We start from the raw sequence: 19,742 nt of genomic DNA, 5'->3' as shown, positions 1-19,742 counted from the left end.
TTCCAACACCCTCATATGATTTCAAATCGTTAGTGACCAACATTCATGCACTATTGTAATTTATATTTATATAAAAATTAATGTAACATTTTGGGTGCTTTACTTGAAAATAATTTTCCAAGATTGATTCCCGACTGACTCGATATAGAACTGTTTGAGTAAGTAAAATACTAGCTATCAAAGGATAGCTAGTTTAAAGAAACATATTTATAATATCTGTACCATATTTACTAATAAGTTTACTGCATATCTACGTCATCGATATTAAACTATATTAAATATCTAAATATTAAATTAAATTTTTCAAATTTTTTTTATGTACAACTTGAGTTTTATATTTTATTACTATCAGTTTCGGAAGCTACAGACGTTTCCATTTACAAGGATAATATAATTTAATTTTTTTTATTTTTGCCTGTAGATCAGTATTGCTCAAAGTGGGCTATAAAGCCCCCTTGTGGGCGTTATAGAAGACTTTTACAGGGCATAAGAAGACCAAAGAGACAGATAGAAGTGCTAAGAAGTAAGATATATATTTTTATTCCTTCCCTCTTTCTATGATGGCATATTTTGGCAATTTTATTTTCCCTTTGACGAGAATTTTTTAAGGGGACAGACTAAAAAGTTTGGGAACCTGTGCTGTAGATGGAAGCATCTGTAGCTTCTGAAACTAGACGTGATAAAATATAATACTCAATTGGTAAAAAACAAGTGTTTTTTTTATTCATTCAGTCGTGTCATACCACATAGTGAATGCCGAAACAATAAATAATATATACATATATATATTTCAACATAAAACGCTTCACATAAAAATAAATCAAATATATGCATTTCAATAAGAGGTGTTTTTTGGTGAGGTTCAATGATACATCATGAGAGAGAACGTGTCAAATTATTCTGCGTGTTCACGTTTCACATTCGCGTCCATGCGATGAAATCAAGTAGTGTTTACGAAAAACTTGAAATTGATACTTTTGTCCTATCACGCGAAAAGGTGTAGCAAAAATAGAATTCGATTCTTTAAAACAACAAACAAACGTGACGTGCCTAGCAAATACTCGTAACACTCAGGATTTGATGAAGTTTCAAAAAAATTCCGCCCTTAACATAATTCCAATATCGTTTTTTTTATAAATGTATCCAAAGAGACCCACCCGTATTTTCATTCCCGCGTTCGAATATTTGCGAACAAAGTGGGAAAAACATTGTATTCTCCAATCCAAACATTTATCATCCTCCCGTGTTTACTTAGTGAATAAACATTAGTTGAACCGTTGGGTAAAAATAATAATGATGGATCAATTAAATAAACATAGAGTAATCCCTCGTCACACCGCACATAAGAAAACTGTAAATAATAAGACCCTAAAAAGCCGGGATTACATTAACAAATTAGGGTCTCCAAATTAATGGATTTTAAAGAAAAACTAGATAGGAACTAATTAATAGGAAAATAAAGATCGTTCTTTATATTTTCAAATTCGAAATGGCGCTATAAAATTTGGACACACAGAATAGAAAAATTCTCATTTCACTTACATTATTGCCAGTATGCGGTGATATTTGTACAAATTTGGCATTTCAACGAAAATAAACCGAATCATCCCTCCCATATCTTACCTAAATCCTTTTGAAGTAATTACTTCTCTAATAAATTAACGGCGCTCATGACTCACGCGCTAAAAGATCAAAAACGAACTCGGCCTCATTATGTCAAACAATTTTTTTAGGATGATTGAAAAAAAAATATTCGTAGTATTTTCCTACCTCAACAAATATTCCATACTTTTAAGGCCTATCTCATTAACCATCCCGAATCGGTATACATATTACGTAACGTTATTCGTTTACCGTATAAAAAAACGTTTTAACAATAAATATAGGTGTAATAATAGTAAGATGAATAGTAGATACCGCTTTAGGTGGGTACGTCAGTAAGTTGTTAGTAGCTAAAATATGTTTAAAAAATCGTTTTTTAAAACATCATTTTGGAATTTCACCACATAGCAGCGAATTTTCTACTTGAAATTTAGAGATGGCAAAATCAATTGATGCAAAAAATATATTTTTGTCTTTTCATTAATATACATACTAGTTAAAATATAATACAGTACATTTATAATTATTAAAACCTGCTGAAATTAAATCTATACTGAAAACACTTCCAAATTTCGCTTACGTGAAAATAAATCCCTTTGACAAACGTTTACTCTAAATTTGTGAATTTATGTATAATCGCTACGAGAAGGAAGACAAGTACACAATTTGTTGAGTATCGCTCGTGATTTACTTGTTGTATTTATATTTATACAATCCGCTTAAAAATAACAGGGGAATTAAATAAACATGCCACTGAGAGGTAAAAAGTCCTAGTTTGTTCGAGCTCAGTACTTCCCTCAAAAGATAAACTTTACTCATTAATTATTTGTACGAGAAAAGCACTCGGCTTGGAAACGTATTCGTACGTCGACGGAGCAGTAGTTATTTTATGATACGACCCCCCGCTCTACATGTGAGAAAAACATTAAGGTTTAAAAGTAACTGGATTACTCGCGCACACCTGCACTTCTGTGTCTTTCTCGCGAATAACAGATGAAACCCTTTTCGTAATAACATCGATCTTGACAAAACGACCGAAACAAGGGTTTTTTCACAGAACTTTTACGTACAATATACCGTTGTTCCTAGCCAAAGGATCTGAGAGAAAATAAATAAATTGGTTTTAATAAGAAATAAAAATAAATTGATATTTATAATTATTATAACAATGATAATAATATTTCTCGATGAAATAACATATATACATACTTCATGCTCGACAAAAAAATGTAACGATAATGGCGGAAAATTAAAACAAAGAACGTATTTTAATCATAACAAAAATTTGTAAAAAACTTGTTATCAGGGCTTCAAGTGTCCTTTCTAAATTGGATTTTATATTTTTAAACCGGGGATAGTTATATTATTTCGCCAACAACCGACATCTTATTACGTATTCATGACATCGAGGATAAGAGCGAAAAAGTCGTGTAGATAAACAAAGAATAATTAATCGCGTTAAGTTTTACATTTAACTTTGACAGCCTCCGGGTAATTGGGCAATCGGGACAAGGGACGGACGCTAAGTGCTCGGGTAAACATCGACATTCTTGGCTGCGGCGAACGCGAGCGGCGGACAATTTCATTTACGCGTGAATAAGTGATCTATTCTATAAATTACCGTATTTTGTTCAATGGAAGCAAAAAATAAGAATTGAAAAAATTAGGAGCGAAACCAGAAACCGCGTAGCAAGACTAAAGTGGCAATGGGCAGGGCATGTTACAAGAAAAGACCCACAAGATAGATCCCTTAAATTTGGAGACTTTGGGAGAATAAAAGAGGTGTCGGAAGACTTCAATAAAGATGGTCCGCCGACATGGAAGCTGTGGGGAGTAAAAACTGGCTGTAAGCAACAACAGACCGAAAAAAATGCTAGGATACGGAAATACATACGAAAGAGGCTTATATTTAGAAGTGAAGGACAGAGGGCTAAAGAAGAAGTTCAATGAGGAAAGTGAATAATGTAAAAATACTCAAAGATTTAGAATAATACTAACACCAATCAACGGCTGCAACTATACCTAGAGCTCAAACAGTGTTCAAGAGCTCAAGGCCATTACTTGTTTGACTGTCAAGCCAGTTCTACGACGTAATTTAAATAAAATAAAATAATAAATAAATAAATAAGTAATTTAGTTTAATTTGTTTGAGTTCAGCAACAAATTACGCAAAAGCATTGGACGAATCCCGCTATCCATTTATGATTGGTAACGTTCGCCGTTCGCAGTTGCCGCGGCTAAATAAAGTGGACCGCAAAGTTGGCTTATGTATTTACTTCATTACAGAGGACTCGCCATGTTACCAACGACGCTAATGCCTTTTATATCCGATAGGTTCATTTACTTTCTTGGATATTTTAACATTTCATAACGTAAATATAGCCGAACCGAGATCCATTTAAATTTAAATAAATATTTGAGGCGGTGAACACAATAGAAATTCTAATGAAAAATTATTTTAATCATTACAACCATAGAGTAAAAAATGGGAAATGAGTAGTACAGAAAAATTCTATTAAATAAAACATTTTGTCATCATTTGTTAATGAATAGAATTATTGAACTAGAATAGTCTTCATGCGCCTTTTTATATTAAATATTTAGAAGAAAAAAATATGGGGCATATTATGATCCGACATGGTTATATACGTAACTACATATTTGCTCCTTTAAAATCGGTAGACAAACAAAAACTACGGTTTTCTTTATATCCGTGTTTTAAACATAAATAACTGCAAATTACAGGTCGAATATTTTTTTCAATTAATTTATGTTAAAAAAAAACATATTTTTTCAATCTTTCCATGCCATTCTTATGTTTTTTCATAGATACCTTTTGGATATTTTAATTTTTATATTTGAATTTATTTTAACGTTTACGTGTGCGGAACCAATTTACAGTAAAAAAGGAAAATAATTGGGCATGTTTTTTTTAACTAATTTGAACTTACACAGTATGTAGTTAATTTTGTACATTTACTGGTTCGTTTATTGCCGCAAGCCACCCAGGGTAGAAAATAATTTCACTATCCAATTCAAGATGTAATAACCATATAATAACTGGCTCATTATTACTGTCGCCCTCCACATAATGCCTCCGCTTCCCTCACAAACGTGAATAGAAAACAAAGCGATAACAATTTGGACCGTAAGTATTGTTTGGAGAGCAAGTGGGTAGGTAATTATTATGCTCCACGCAATCAAGAGACAATTGCTATTCGCGTACCGTTCCACTGAAAAACAATAATTCATCGTGTCATAATTCATTTTCCTTTTTCGCACACCAACTTTTTTGGTACAAAATAATAAATAAACTTAAATAATCATGCGATGCTGAATACGCGGGGCAAAAGGACGATCATTCAAAATAAGAATTACCGAGCACTTCCAAAGTTGGAGAAATAAAAAAAAGGAAACTCCACTTTCGCTTGCTACCTAATTGACTCAAATCACGAATTTTATAACAAAAACCGTTACATTACCGTTAAATTCCTACAAACATTCAGTAGAGGTAAAATATGATGATAGATTAGAAATCCTGGAAATAAACGGATTAAAAAACTCTCCTGATAAAAAAACAATAAATGACCAGGTGACAAATATACCTTTACCAGGGGCGTGCTTTCCATATAGGCAGAAAAGCAGTGCCTTTCCTAACTTACCCGCGTGACATATAAAAACGCAACCACTACCTACCCTACCTTACTAACTAGTGCCTAGCTTACATTACTATCTACCTCTACTGCCTACCCCAATTTATTATCTGTACACGCCACTGACCTTTCTTTTGACTATGATTTCAGAACGTCTGTTTTTTTTAAGGAAAATCGAAACGTCAACATATGATTTATTGAACGTTTTTTGTCGATATATTGTGGCAAATTTTATAAATTATACTTTGTTTTTAACAACTTTTATTTTTGGTACTTTTTTTCAACCGGTTTCTACAAGCACCTTATCGTCTTCAGGGATGGATATGTACATCAACATTATGCATCATTCTACGTTTACGGACAAACGGTCGAGCGAAAAGATACAGGTAAATAATAAACTGCCCATTCATTTTACATTAGATTTTTCAACTTATGTACCATATAGTTTTGAAAGATACAAGGAAGCAAGTTAAGTTAAGCTACATAAATAAAGAAGCATTCTACTTATTCACTACCTTCCTTAAAATATGTACAAGGTTTTTTTCTCAATTTTATGGTAATAACCAAATTTATGGTAATTTACGGGGGGGAAAACGCAGTATGATGATTAAGTAATGTATATTCTAAAAATAATTTTAATCAAACAGTTTATTTTCAGAGAAAAAAGGTTATTTATGAAAGGGAATATAAAAGAGGCATGATGATTTTTTAATATCTCCTCTGTATATTTATTAAGCCACCACCATTCCTTGCTTTATAGGAATTATGCAAATGGAAAACGTTAAAAATAAATTAATTCGCATGGAGGTTTACGTGCTAATTCATTAAGCCAATGTAATGACGAGAATTCCTGCTAATATTCTTATAAAAAGCTTGAAAAGTTATAATTTGTAAAGCCACGAAGGAACGTAAGGTTAAACGCATCAATCAACATATTTCACTGAAAGAATGAATGAATCAATGTTACAAGCACATTCGGCCAATAGAGTGAACTAGCAGAGCTTTTATTAATTATACACATCCATTTTATTACCTTAGCTACAACCCAATACGTCAGTCTATTCGTACGTTCTGATAGTAAAGTGCATGTAAAACGTGGATATTTTATAATTTATAATAAACTGAATGTCCGCTTGTCACGAATAAATTATTTCCACATTACACTTTTCCTTCAACTTTTATTTGAAAACAAAATTTTAAAAGTTTTAATATTAATTAATACCCGGCATGAATGTCGTTTTTTTAGTGTTCCATTTTTTACTGTCCATAACGCTTCGGCCGCTCTAGTAGTTAATCGCGTTTGGTGTTTATTTTAAATATACACTATCTAATACTGATTTAATAACTGATTTAAATTCCATAATCCAATTTTATATAAATAAATTTGAACAGAGTGAAGAATTCGTTCAAAATTTGAAGGTAAGTATTTTTAGAAAATAATTAAAAGTGACAATGAGTCCATTCGCCAGGAACTACGCTTGGATGGCTTGACTCTGGCCAATATCTGTACCCGACGGATTCTTCAGTTCTTTGGACACGTTGCGCGTGGCAACGAGGATAGCCTGGAACGACTAGTTGTGATCGGTAGCCTGGAGGGAAAGAGAGGGAGAGGAAGATCCCCACACGATGGACCGATAAAATTAAGGCAGCAGCAGGCACCTCAGTGGTTGGAGCGCTACGTGCAGCGCAGTCAAGGGATAACTGGAGAAGAGTCATTGCTTCTGCAAGGGTCACAACCCTAAGTTTAAACCTGAGGATTAAGACGGAGAAGAAGAATTAAAAGCAATGGTTGACACTAAAAACATTCGTGATGTATTAGGAGATATTTTAGACGTTTGCAAGTGTCAGAGACGGTTTTCGAAATTTCGATCTAAGGATTTTGGTTTGTTAAAGAAAAACCCCTTATATTTTTATTGGGAAATACAATTGCAAGGTTTTCATGTGTATTATTAATATTAAACCTATAGCCATAGACGATGTTGAACTAGCACGTGTAACGCTATCCATAACTGTAACAACTCCTACGAATTATGAATTGTACCATCATAATTGTAACGTACGTATTTGTTATTAAAATTATTAGCATTGTCACAAATTGTAAAATAATTGTTCATCTTTATAATACCATTAAGTACGCCTCCCACATACGAAATCACAAATATAATTGCCCATATTATATTATATTGGATACATTGCATAGCTTAAGTTTATCTTAAACTTAGTTTAAAAAAAGATATGCATTAACATAATACACGTTCTCGCAATAATATACATACACATAGAGTGAGTCAAATTAACCATATTTAAAATTAATTATCTTTAATATATTGCAAACCCATAATTTGACATTTTCCTCCTTATATCAAAATAGGCCGACCCCGGATGAATCTCTGTGGTTAAAATGAAAATAACACATTTTTAAGGAATTTTGTAGGTAGGCGTTTACAATAAATGATATTATCGTTTTGCTTGTTTATTAATAAAAATATATTTCACTTTTTCTTATTATTTTTTGACATCTCAATATAGAAATTTGACATTTTGCCCCCTTATATCAAAAAGCCGACCCCGGATGAATCTCTATGATTTAAATGAAAATAACACATTTTTAAGGAAGTTTGCAAGTAGGAGTTTACTATAAATGATATTATCGTTTAGCTAGTTCATTAATTCAAATATATCTCGCATTTCTTATTGTTTTTTGACATCTCAATTTAGATTAAGAAGAATATGTTAATCAGGAAATTTACGGGGCTTACGACCGTCATAGGGTGGTTTAAGTGATCACTTTACGCTTTACTTTTTTTAATGATAACTTATGTCACACGTGTGTCACATCTATGTCAAAAAATAAAAAAAATAACTCCTATAATTGGAGATAATCCAGATTAGTGAACAAGTATTTGAACACATTGAAGATGTTGTATCTTACCTTTTTATTGTAGTTTGCATATTATGAATATGTTAGTACGTAAGTGTGTTTTTATTTGTACATGTAAATGAATGTAAGATTAAGAAATTGTATTACACAAAGTGAACGATGAATGATAAGGAGAGTGTTATGAAATTGTCCCAAAATAAGTCTTACATTAAACTCCACGAATAAATTATAAAGGCAACATTTTAATAAGTATAAAATCAATTGGCAAAACGACGTTTCCAGTCATATAGAATTTTCAACAAAAAAATATTTGAATCTCAAAAATATACTAGAGAATATTCTTTAAAAAATTTAACTTAAGACACATCAACCGCTTTATAAATATGGTCGTCCAATCTTGTAATGTGGCGCCAAGTTTTCTATTACGTTGTTTATTTTCTGGCATACTTAGTTCGGTACGTTGTTGGCGGGGAATAAGGTTTAATTAGAAAACAGGCATAAAGCTGTCAGCAAACAAAGATGCTGTGAGAGGATGGTTGATTAACACAATGGGGCATAATGATAGCTCGACACAAGAGCGCGCTACAATATTATCGCAAAAGTAACGAGTAACTAGCCGAAAAAACGTTACATTTTTATAACTATTGGATATTTAAGTAAATGTATTTTAACAAAGTATTTAACTAGAAATCATATTTAAGTTTAAAAATTAATTTAAATTGAAGAAAAGGGGGAAGAAATCTTTTAAAAATTATATATTATTAACTAAATTTAGGACTTATTTTATTGATGTTTGTTTATTATTATTACTTATTTGGCAGTCATCCGGTGAGAGGGTGTTTCTGCCAGTGTCAAGACTTATTTTTATTTACATAAAAAAATTATAACAATTAATATTTTTTTCATAGTTTAAATGAATTTAGCTTTATCATTTTAGAAATTATGACAAATTATGCAATTTTAGAATTAGGTTCAGAAATAAGGGTGGATACTTGGGCGGGGAGTTGGATTCCTGCCTGTGTTAAGCTATTTAGAAAGTTCTCCTTCTCTGTTGTGAGCGGACACTAAAATAATTTATGAGTTGTATACCTAAAACTTAATATTCTGCTGTTTAAATATTAAGATTAGTTTTTTTTATGAGATATTTGTATTATTTCCGCATCTATATATACTGAACTTCCTTTTAACGTTTTTTTTTAAACACGATTTCGAAATAACAAAAGCAAAAAGTGGGAAAAACGTTCATTCATTTAACAATACGCAATACGAGATATGCGTACAGCGGCTAGGTGAATAATTTTTGTTAACTTTAATTTTCAAAATTATTTCTGAAATAAAATTAAGGTGCCATAGTAAATTTTATCTTTTGATATCCTGAATTGCAACCTTGTCATCCATGGCAACCTATCCACCATATTTCTTATAAGTATTATTTTAGCATAGTTTTTTTACATGGTATCTCGTAAAACGTTTCAACCGTGAAAATTGGAAGTGCAACGTTCAAATTTTACGAAATTATAAAAGCGAATTTCGATTGAAGATTAAATTTCATATACTTATCATATTTTAAGTCTGTCCAAATTATTCTTGACAACTGTTGGACAGCCTACACTTATTTATTCAGTAGAATAGTGGCCGGTCGGTAGGATGAAATGATAGAGGGTTTAAACCAAAAAATGTGTATTTAAAATATAACTTTGTTTCAAAATCACTAAATATTTTATTATACCTTGATTATAATGTCTACCGGTTTCAAAGCTAACCGCTTAGTATTAATCGGTCTTGAAAAAAAACTAAGCGGTTAGCTTTGAAATCAGTAGACATTATTATTAAGTTATAATAAAACATTTGTAGTGATTTTAAAAAATCTAAATAATTTAGTGATCAAAATTATATTTTAATTATGGAACGGAACATTTCTTTAAATATAAATTGTGCAAAAAATGTGTATTTACATAATAAACAGTGACCATGAATATCTACGTTAATTGTAATATATATTTCATTTAATTAAAACACCAATTAGCTAAAACGGTTACAATCATGCAAGAGTTTAGTTGCAAGTTTTTTAAAGAGATTCGTGCTCAACATTGATGGATGGGATAGGCATGTCAAAGAGTAATCCAACTGGCAAAGATTTCACCGACAGAAAAATACCAAACCCTAAAATCAAATTATATGAGCTTCATTTCTGTCCAATACCACGTTCTTTTAAACCAAGTAATGATCATTATCTAAATGCGTATCGATCATATTCACATACGAAATAGCAAAAACACTTTTTTTTCATTAGATAATCGTAATAATATGCTGAACAAAAATGAAATAATTCATAATGAATCTAGTTTCGTGTATTTTTTTGTTTTCTCTCAAACGATGAATATTTAACTTATGTTTATACCTCGAATTAAAAAGATATCTCACCGCAGTAAGTATCAAACACATGTACATATGTACATCTAGTCATTGAATTTCGCACACCTGCCGGTATTTCTTAGCGCTTCTCAGGGAATTGTATTTCAGGGAAAGGGATATTTATTTGTTTAAATTTATACCTAGCTCAAGTAGAGGAAATATCAATATTTGTTGTTGACTAAAATTATTTTGTATTATTCCCGTATATTTTGATTAAATACATCGACTTAAATAATGAAATCAAATAATTAGCCACTTTATGTTAAGAAAACAAAACGACTATCATATTTTTGTAAAAGTACACACATTACCTTAAAACAGCATTAAACTGTTTGCGTTTATAGTGTCAGATACCTGAACACTAAATATCCAAACAGCATTTATATTTTCATTTTTAATTAATATTTATTTGCTATATACCACTATTTCTTACAATCTATTGTGACACGTGTTTAGCTGCATTCTGCAACATTTTATAGTATTTGAAAATGATGTGGAATGCATCGAAACATGGGTCAATGGATTTTAAGAAAAAAAATAAGAAAAAAGGCGTATATAGTGTTCAGGTACCTGGCACCTTTGGAAATATAAAAATTACCATATTACGCACGAGGGCAAGTTCACATAAGTCATTTGTCCTTTCTATACTTAACCGTCTTTTGTAATATTATTTGTATTTTCATTCTTTGATTCGGCAGTCACTTTGTAGTGAAATCTATTTATTTCCAATTTAAGCTTTACTGGGTAAATTGTGCCACCTGATTCCATGCATTCTGCGTTATTTCCAAACACCGTTTTATGCTGAATGCATGGAAACACGTGTCATAATAGATTTTAAGAAACAGTGGTATTTACCAAGTAAAACTTAAATTAAAAAATATTTGTATTACTAGAGAAAGTTTTGCATTGCACAACTTTCACTTATAAAATGCTCTCGTAAAATCTTTTCAGTTCTCTGTACAGTTATTTTACCTCTTTGATTTAAACACTGGGAGCGTAACTGTGGATTGACCATAACCGTGAAGGAAATCACACCTCAGAGTCCATTTTGGACAACAAAAAAAGAAGCTTTTCGACAGTAGTGTATTCATTGGTCATTGACCAAGATTATTTTGAGAAATAAAGTCCCGATGTTTTCGGTACACCTTGTGTACGTTACGACAACGGTGAGCATATTGTATACGTTCTTCCGAAAGCTGTACAAAGTGCAAAATTAATATCAACCCATTTCTTTTTCGCACAGAAAATAATATCCGAAATCTCATTGTGTACGTCTTTCACTTGCTTCACTATTACGGTTTCATATCACGCTTCTATCCTATCATCCCCTTCAGTAGGGGGGTTTTCCAGCCATCCGTTTTTATACAATATCAAAATCACAAGTTGCTTCCTTAATAATTTCGCAGGATGCTGATAACATCTCGTAACGGATATACAAGTGAAAATAAAAATAAGACAGTGTGCGACGCTTACTGTTGACGTCATCTCTACCGATATTAGGCCTAAGTACATATATTTATCGCTGAAACGATTATTTTTCGTTCATTGTTCCTATCAGGAGAATTTCGATGGAAAAAGTGACTTTGCATCCTAGATAAGAATTCCTCCGAGGAAACACACGTAATGCTTCATGTCGGACGAGGGATGAAAACTGCTATTTATCGGAACGTAATTTTCGGAAACCTCACGTCCCGCGGTTATGATAATGGTATTTTATCCTTCAACGAAAAGTTACTAGCGTGCAAAGCGTTTTTTTTTATTTTAGCCAAGGATAAGGGTAGACATTTATTGGAAACGTTACAAAAGTTACAAAGTTGAAAAAAATCTAATTCAACGCTGCAAATATTAATTACATTATTCAAACGCTGAACCGGTAAGAAAGATGAGTAGAAGAAGACCGAGGAAAACTAGGCATGATCGAGTATGTCAAATACTTGAAAGCGGTCAGGTCAGGAGTCGGAATAATCGGCGGATACGTATGATTTATGAATGTGGAAAAGGCGAATAATGTTTGAGAAGACAAGAGTGGCGTGGCGTACTATTCTCTAAGTTTATGTTATAAGACCCAATCACTTATGGCATTGACACAGAGGAGACTGCACACACTTGTTCTTGTACTGTTGTAGCGACCTGTTGAATGAACGGACTGTCCCCTAATTACGAGTTATTATTACCGATACCCGGCCCCATAATTGATCAGAAAAAAATGAGACAAGTAGGTATATGTTGCACTCACATATGAAATTTAGAAAATATAACAAACAAAAATAAGACAAACATAATGAATGAACGGACTGTCCCCTAATTACGAGTTATTATTACCGATACCCGGCCCCATAATTGATCAGAAAAAATGAGACAAGTAGGTATATGTTGCACTCACATATGAAATTTAGAAAATATAACAAACAAAAATAAGACAAACATAAATGGGCTATGTGACAGATCTTGATTGAAATAAGATATTGAATCCATTTTGTCCATTGTATTGTTGTATCTATTGAATTGTTTTAGGGAATCAACCTTGTTCATTTATTATTAACTATACGCATCCACTATAATTTTTAAAGTATATAAACTAAATATGCTATAAGTCCTTGTACATAATAGACAAGGAGAATACGTTAAACCCCCTATAACGCTGAAATAGTTACCGCGTAATCAGAGGGTACTTTATATGAGTCAATGATTTAAATTGTATTTTGACATTTTAATCATCAATTTAAAAACAATTTTAAAACATTTCAAATACAATTTAAAAACATTAACCACATATAAAGTCCACTCCGATAACGCGGTACCTATTTTAACGTCATAGGGGGGGTTTACTGTATTGTACAATAAATAAAAAATATAAAAAAATTAAGTAGTTCTGTAAAAGTGATTTTCATTAAAATTGTAACTGTTCTGTAAATTTTTCAAATAAATAAATAAATAAAATAATATTTACAACGTTTTGAGTGTCCAAATACTTGTTCACAAAATCTGGATTATCTCCAATTACAGGAGTTATTTTCATATTATTTTTTGACATCTCATCAAAGATGAAGAAGAATATGGAAGTCTAGGCATTTACGGGGATGACGACCGTCATAGGCTGGTTTAAGTGATCACTTTACACACATGTAACATTCACCAATTCTACCCATTATTGAAAACCACACTACTCAAATTCTTGGAAGTTCTATATACTTATGTGAACCAATTTTTGAAACATTATTCTTGAATCGCTAAACCATCACACAAAAAAGTGATCACTTAAACCAGCCTATGACGGTGTTCAACCCCGTAAATGCCCAAACTTCCATATTATTCTTCATCTTTGATGAGATGTCAAAAAACAATACTCAATTATATTTTTATCCATTCTGAAATGTGAGAGTGGCATTTCCATAGTTGAGAATTAGAGTTTGATAACCAACTGCGACGGCATTTAGTCTAAGAAAGGAATAAAGAATTATTTGTGTACGATGTTGGTTGGGATGAAGTTAAGAATTACTGCTCTAGGCAATATGCTACTAATAAGAATAGTTTAAGAACAAACTTTCTTGATATGAACACCTCACCCTTTCATTTTCGCTAGTGCATCGGTTCCATTCACCTGATACTTGATTTAGTAAAGTAATACATAGCTGTAATTATAATGAGCAATTTAAAATAAACTATGAAAACTGCCGTTGGAACTCGGGTATTTATTACATATCACATTATACTTTGCCGAACTTAATAACTAAGAAAATAATAATAATTTTAAAAATATATTATTTTGAGAAATAAAAAGACTTTGTGTTTTGACCACTCACATTTTTTTAAACCAACTAGTTTCGGCAACAACCTGTTGCCCTCTTCAGGGTTTAATTTATAATTTATGTCATAAATTCAACAATCACACACAAAGCACAAAGTCTTTATATCAACATGATCCAAAAAGTTAATTGCTTTTAATATTTAAAACGTCCGCCTCCGTAGTGTAATGGTCAGCACGCTCGACTACCATTCTGGAGGTCCCGGGTTCGATTCCCAGGGGAGGGTCAAATAAATATAGGTGATTTTTTCACTCTGATATTTATTCAATATTACCCTGGACTGGTACTTGAAGCGGAGGGCTGACCACCTTTCCTCTGTGTGTTAACGATCAAGATAACACTGCGTTTATATAATGCAGTGCCCTATGCACCATTGGGGTGCGGATAATGGTTTGATATGATTAATATAATATTCAAAATATTTTAAAAATTACTCACATATGATAGCCTGCACCTTGTGGCGGTCCAGGGGCGGCTTGGTGGGGCGCTCCTCCAGGCCGGCGCGGCTCCAGCGCTGCCCGGTGACGGAACACGTGGCCAGCTCGGCGGGGCTGAACAGCAGCGCGGCCAGGCTGCGCGTGAGCTTGCGGTAGTCGGCCCACTTCACGGCGCGGACCTGCTCCTCCAGCAGCTCGATGCCCTCGCCCAGCTTGATCTGGCGGAAACCGGAACGTTAGACATCCCCATCCATACAATTCCACAGTTCTTTCAAGAACGTCATAAGTCAAAAATCGTCAATTTTCAGTTGTGGGTGTTTTCGGAATGCCCAGAAAATGTACTATATCCCAGCAAAAGAGGCATATTTTTAACTTAATATTTACCATTTTCAATTAATGTTTTACTTAGTAAATACTACTATAATAGTGGTATTTACTAAGTAAAACATGAATTAAAAATGGTTAAATTTTACCATAAAGTGACTGCCGAATCAATTAATGAAATTAATATTTACCCGCTACAAAGCAGAAATTGTTGTTTTTGCATTTTGAAAAAATGGTATTGTTTAATTATTTTTTTTAAATATACTTAATATTTTTCAAATGGAGAAAAAAACCTTCAGGTTTTACCTAAAAAGATGTGTTGCACAGTAAAAAGTTCAAAAAGTAGCTTGATATTTATTTTTAATACATTGTGTTATATTTTCAAACTTTAAAAACGTTCTCCTGAAAAATCAAGTTTTTTGATTTATGACGTTCTTGAAAGGAGTGAGCGATATATACTAACCACTCTTAGGATCGAGTTTATGTGATCTACAATATTTTGAGTGTGTCCTAATACTTGTTTACAAATCTGGATTATATCCGCTTAAGTGGAGATAATCCATAGTTGATCCAGAACTCTATTCATCCTTCCAACTATCTATAAAATATATCTCAATATGTTCATTGTAGTTATGCTGAGACGGTTCAAACAACATTTATAAATGAAAAAAAATAGTGTGTCCAAAGAATGTTATTACTATGAGGAAATGTTACACACCCAATTTTAGGATATCATTTCACGTTTAGAATGTTTATTGAAAGAAACATTTTATTTATTTATTTAAAGTTAAAATGAAATTGGAGATGAACTACATTCATTGCGATGATCTTTTGATAATGAATCATAACGTATGCAATTCTACAAGCAAACATGTTTTGATAAAACATAACATTGAATTTGAAAAAAGTTATTTAAAAACGTACACTACTTATTTTTCACTATGAAAAATAAAGTTTAAATGAAAGTATAATTTACTGCTGTAGTTGAGTAAAAAGAATAACAGAGCAAAAAGTACGACGCATGAATATCCCCATCTATAATTTTTAACTGCCGGTATTTTCTTGGCAAAAAAATATCTAGCTAGGAAGCGGATAGCATTAATAAAAATGTCTGAATGCGGCGGCCACAATGCTTCTTTAGGTGAGGCACTGTCTATTCATTTGGAATGTCAGTGTTAGATAGTTCCCATTTTTATTTGAACTTTTTGGTTACGATTCCACCCAGTAATTCATTCTGTAGTTTATCTTCGAAATGATGGATAAAAGGCACCATCAAGGAAAAAAGATATCGAAAAATTTGACAACCTCAGTCTGCGTATTTTATTTTTGTAAATGTATCATTTCATAAATTAAAATATGTGTAAACATAGTTCGGACCGTCATAATGCAAATCATTTTTTACTTTTCATACAAAAAACATAAAAAATAAAAATTTATATATGAAAACTAAGAATTTTGTTTCCATTCCTACACTTATCAAATATTTTCAAATGTCTCGAAATTTTATAATAAATCAATTTAAAATGCGTTTATTCCTATTTCTTCGCTGGAAGTGAGGGTATTTATAGTAACCCTGTCTTATTGGTAAGTAACACTTATGCATGCCGTTAGTTTGAACGCATCGTGGTAACTTGTGAGAAAGTTATTATATATTTTTAATATTTATATATTTTTAATGAATGTCCAATAACAAGGTATTTAAAGCATTCATAAAAAGTAAAAGTACAGTACTGCGATGCAACAAAATGAGAAAAACGAAACACAAACAAAAGAAAACGAGTACATAATTCATATGTGGAAGCGTTCGCCGAGTGCGTTGACCGCGGCTAAGAGAGTGGACCATTGATACGGGAGCTTTTAGTTCCTGCAATGATTCTACCTTGGAAGTTATAATAGAAGTATCTGTATAATAAATTTGGATTAATTGGATTAGTAATCAAGTTTTCGTGTATAATTGATGGCGACTGGGGAACACAACAACGTTTCAGTTGGATAGAAGAAATTGATTAATTGGGCGAACATCCATATTTCCCGAGGGTTTTTAAAACTCCATACATTACTCGAGAGCTAACTTATGTAATTAGATTAAAAGTACTATCCGTAGAAACCTACATGTTTATTAACCTACATTCAATATATTACATTAGATAAGATTAAGTCTATTGAGAATTAAAAGTATAGTTCTACAATAAGAAACGATTGACAATTGTTATTTTTTGTTTATGTGTCAACTGTGTTTACTTATATCCAACAACAAAAATATTTCATACAAAAATAAAATAAAAACAATCCCAATATTGTTCTTTTTTGTTGTTATTATACTTTAATAATATTTATGACTTTGTTATTTTATTATAATATTTATATGTGACTGTAAGTAAATATATTCAATTGATTTTTCCATCTACAGATACAAACGATAATCTCATTTTTTTAGATTTGAAATACATTAAAAATTTTAAATCAACTAGATATTTTTTGCACTTACACACTTGAACACTTACTTACAGTAAAAATACGGGTTTTTCAAGACTCGTTTCGGGAAACAAAACAATGATATGAAAATATTATCTCATTTACAAACAAGCTATAAATATCTCATTTTTATAAGATAAACCGGAGCCATTTGATATTAAATAAGAAATTATAAAACATTAATGTAAAATTAAACGGTAACTAGTTGAAATCAATCGTCATCGCTGTGTTATTTTCTTATTTTTTTCGTATTGCATACATTGATCTCATCGCAAAGACTAATTTATTTTTCGCCACTATGTGTAAGGCGACCAATACCGATTTACAGAAGATTTATTTATTTATAATACCAAACTTCTTAGACAATAAATCACATACATTGGCGCGCTTATTGCTGTAAAGTAATATCTTACAACCAACTGAATCAGTAAAACGTGCAAAATTGAAATTTGCACATTTTATTATCTATTGTGAACGTGAGATGAAATAAAAAAGCAGATATTTCAGTAATCTCGTGATGTAAATGTATTACCGACCGCCTAATCGATGAAAGGGGCAGGAAAGCGAAACGATGATCGCCAAGTTTTCCTAGCACATTCGCCAGAGTATTCGACGTAATAAAATTTTGTATGCCACCAGCATAAAAAATTAAAAACAAAGCTAATTTTGGAAACTTCCTTCGTTCTTTGAACATTTTCGAAACATAACAGAGAAATATATATTCATGGGAATTACGATGATTTGAATAAATCTCTTTTTGAAATGGGAGTTACTTTTCTTCTTTGCTAACGTACGTTTTATAAGACAAAAAAGGTTTGCTTCTTTCTTTATATTTTCGGTGTTAGGATCGAGAGGGGTTGGTCATTAATAATTAATAATAACTCAAGCGTTGAGGAAGACTTTCTGCATTTGCTGTTGTTATGAAGCGCACACTGCACTATCAGGAGAAGCAGAACTGGTATCTGGAGTCAACAGGGCTTCCGTTCCATTTGAGAAATGTTCGGTATTTTTAGCCCTATGGATAAATCGTTAAAATATTACAATGAGTTAATTTTATCCGCCTCCATACTGTAGTGGTTAGCACATTTGGCTGCCATGCTGGCGATCCCGAGTTCGATTCTCAGGCGGGTAAAAAGATTATATAAAAGGTTTTTCACTCTAATATTTATTTGATATTTAGTAATGAAGCGCAGGACTTGTCGCCTTTCCGTCGCATGATAAACGAACAATAAATTAATTTGACGCAGTTCCCTTTGCACCATTGGGTGGGGATAAAGGTCAGTAGTAGTTTACAATGGTAACATTAATAAAACAGCTTTTGTCATGAAATACACATACAATTTTTTTTTCATGGGTATCATAACAATTTTACCTTTTATTTTATAAAACCTCAAAATTTCGTGGACGAACTCAGCACTCGTACTATGGTGCGAGGTTCTACTATACTCGTATTTCTAGACATGTACCCATAAAAGGAAACAGCGTATGTGAATGCTGAACAACACACAAGATAAACCTTTTAGGATATTTACCTCCGGTTTTAATGTTTTTTCACATCTCGCGAAAATAGCTTCCAACGAAGGCAGAGATTACAGAATTCGAAGCGTCTCACCTCCTTTGACATTTTTAAGAAAATAAAAATAAAACTCTGGTTTTTAATATCTTCCCGCCATAAAAGAGTAAATAAAACACGCCTCTTCCTTTAAGATGCTGCGGTCTCTTTGAAAGATCTTTCGCATGTTTTATAAATGCGAACCCAAACGTTCAACCCAATATAAATGTAAATGTTCTCTCAATTTACCGATCTCTGCTGAAGCTCTACGGAGTGCCGCGCGCGACGGATATGTTTTCTAAATAATGTTCTACTGCGAAATGAGCGGATTTGTAGATAAGCGATTCGAGAATACATAAATAATAATCAAACCCCTGGAAATACATACAATTTATTTTCTAATACCAAAAAATGCTCATTTTTAAATCCACATATTGCCATGATTACACAAACTACGTAGCAAATTAAAACTTGCCAAGTGAAGCACCCTTGAAGTAATATTATACGAAAATAAAGCTTTATAAATTATCGAAAATTATTTTTATTTATTAACTATCAGAAATAGCTAAAGCCCGTGCCACACATCAACCCATTATG

General features: G+C 32.1%; 1 protein-coding gene across 1 annotated transcript in view; it reads right to left on the bottom strand.

Moving 5' to 3' along the window:
• Positions 1 to 19,742, bottom strand: part of LOC148305465 (uncharacterized) — a 75,343-nt gene that overhangs the window by 9,322 nt on the left and 46,279 nt on the right. Inside the window, exon 6 of the mRNA XM_088266655.1 lies at positions 14,796 to 15,012. Coding sequence (XP_088122781.1) covers positions 14,796 to 15,012 — 217 coding nt within the window. The remainder of the gene's footprint in view (positions 1 to 14,795; positions 15,013 to 19,742) is intronic.

The sequence above is a fragment of the Brachycentrus maculatus genome, unplaced genomic scaffold (genome assembly GCF_059751285.1).
Source record: "Brachycentrus maculatus isolate JH-2025_06_01 unplaced genomic scaffold, ASM5975128v1 h1tg000274l, whole genome shotgun sequence".
NCBI lineage: Eukaryota > Metazoa > Arthropoda > Insecta > Trichoptera > Brachycentridae > Brachycentrus > Brachycentrus maculatus.
This window is presented reverse-complemented; position numbering and strand designations above follow the sequence as displayed.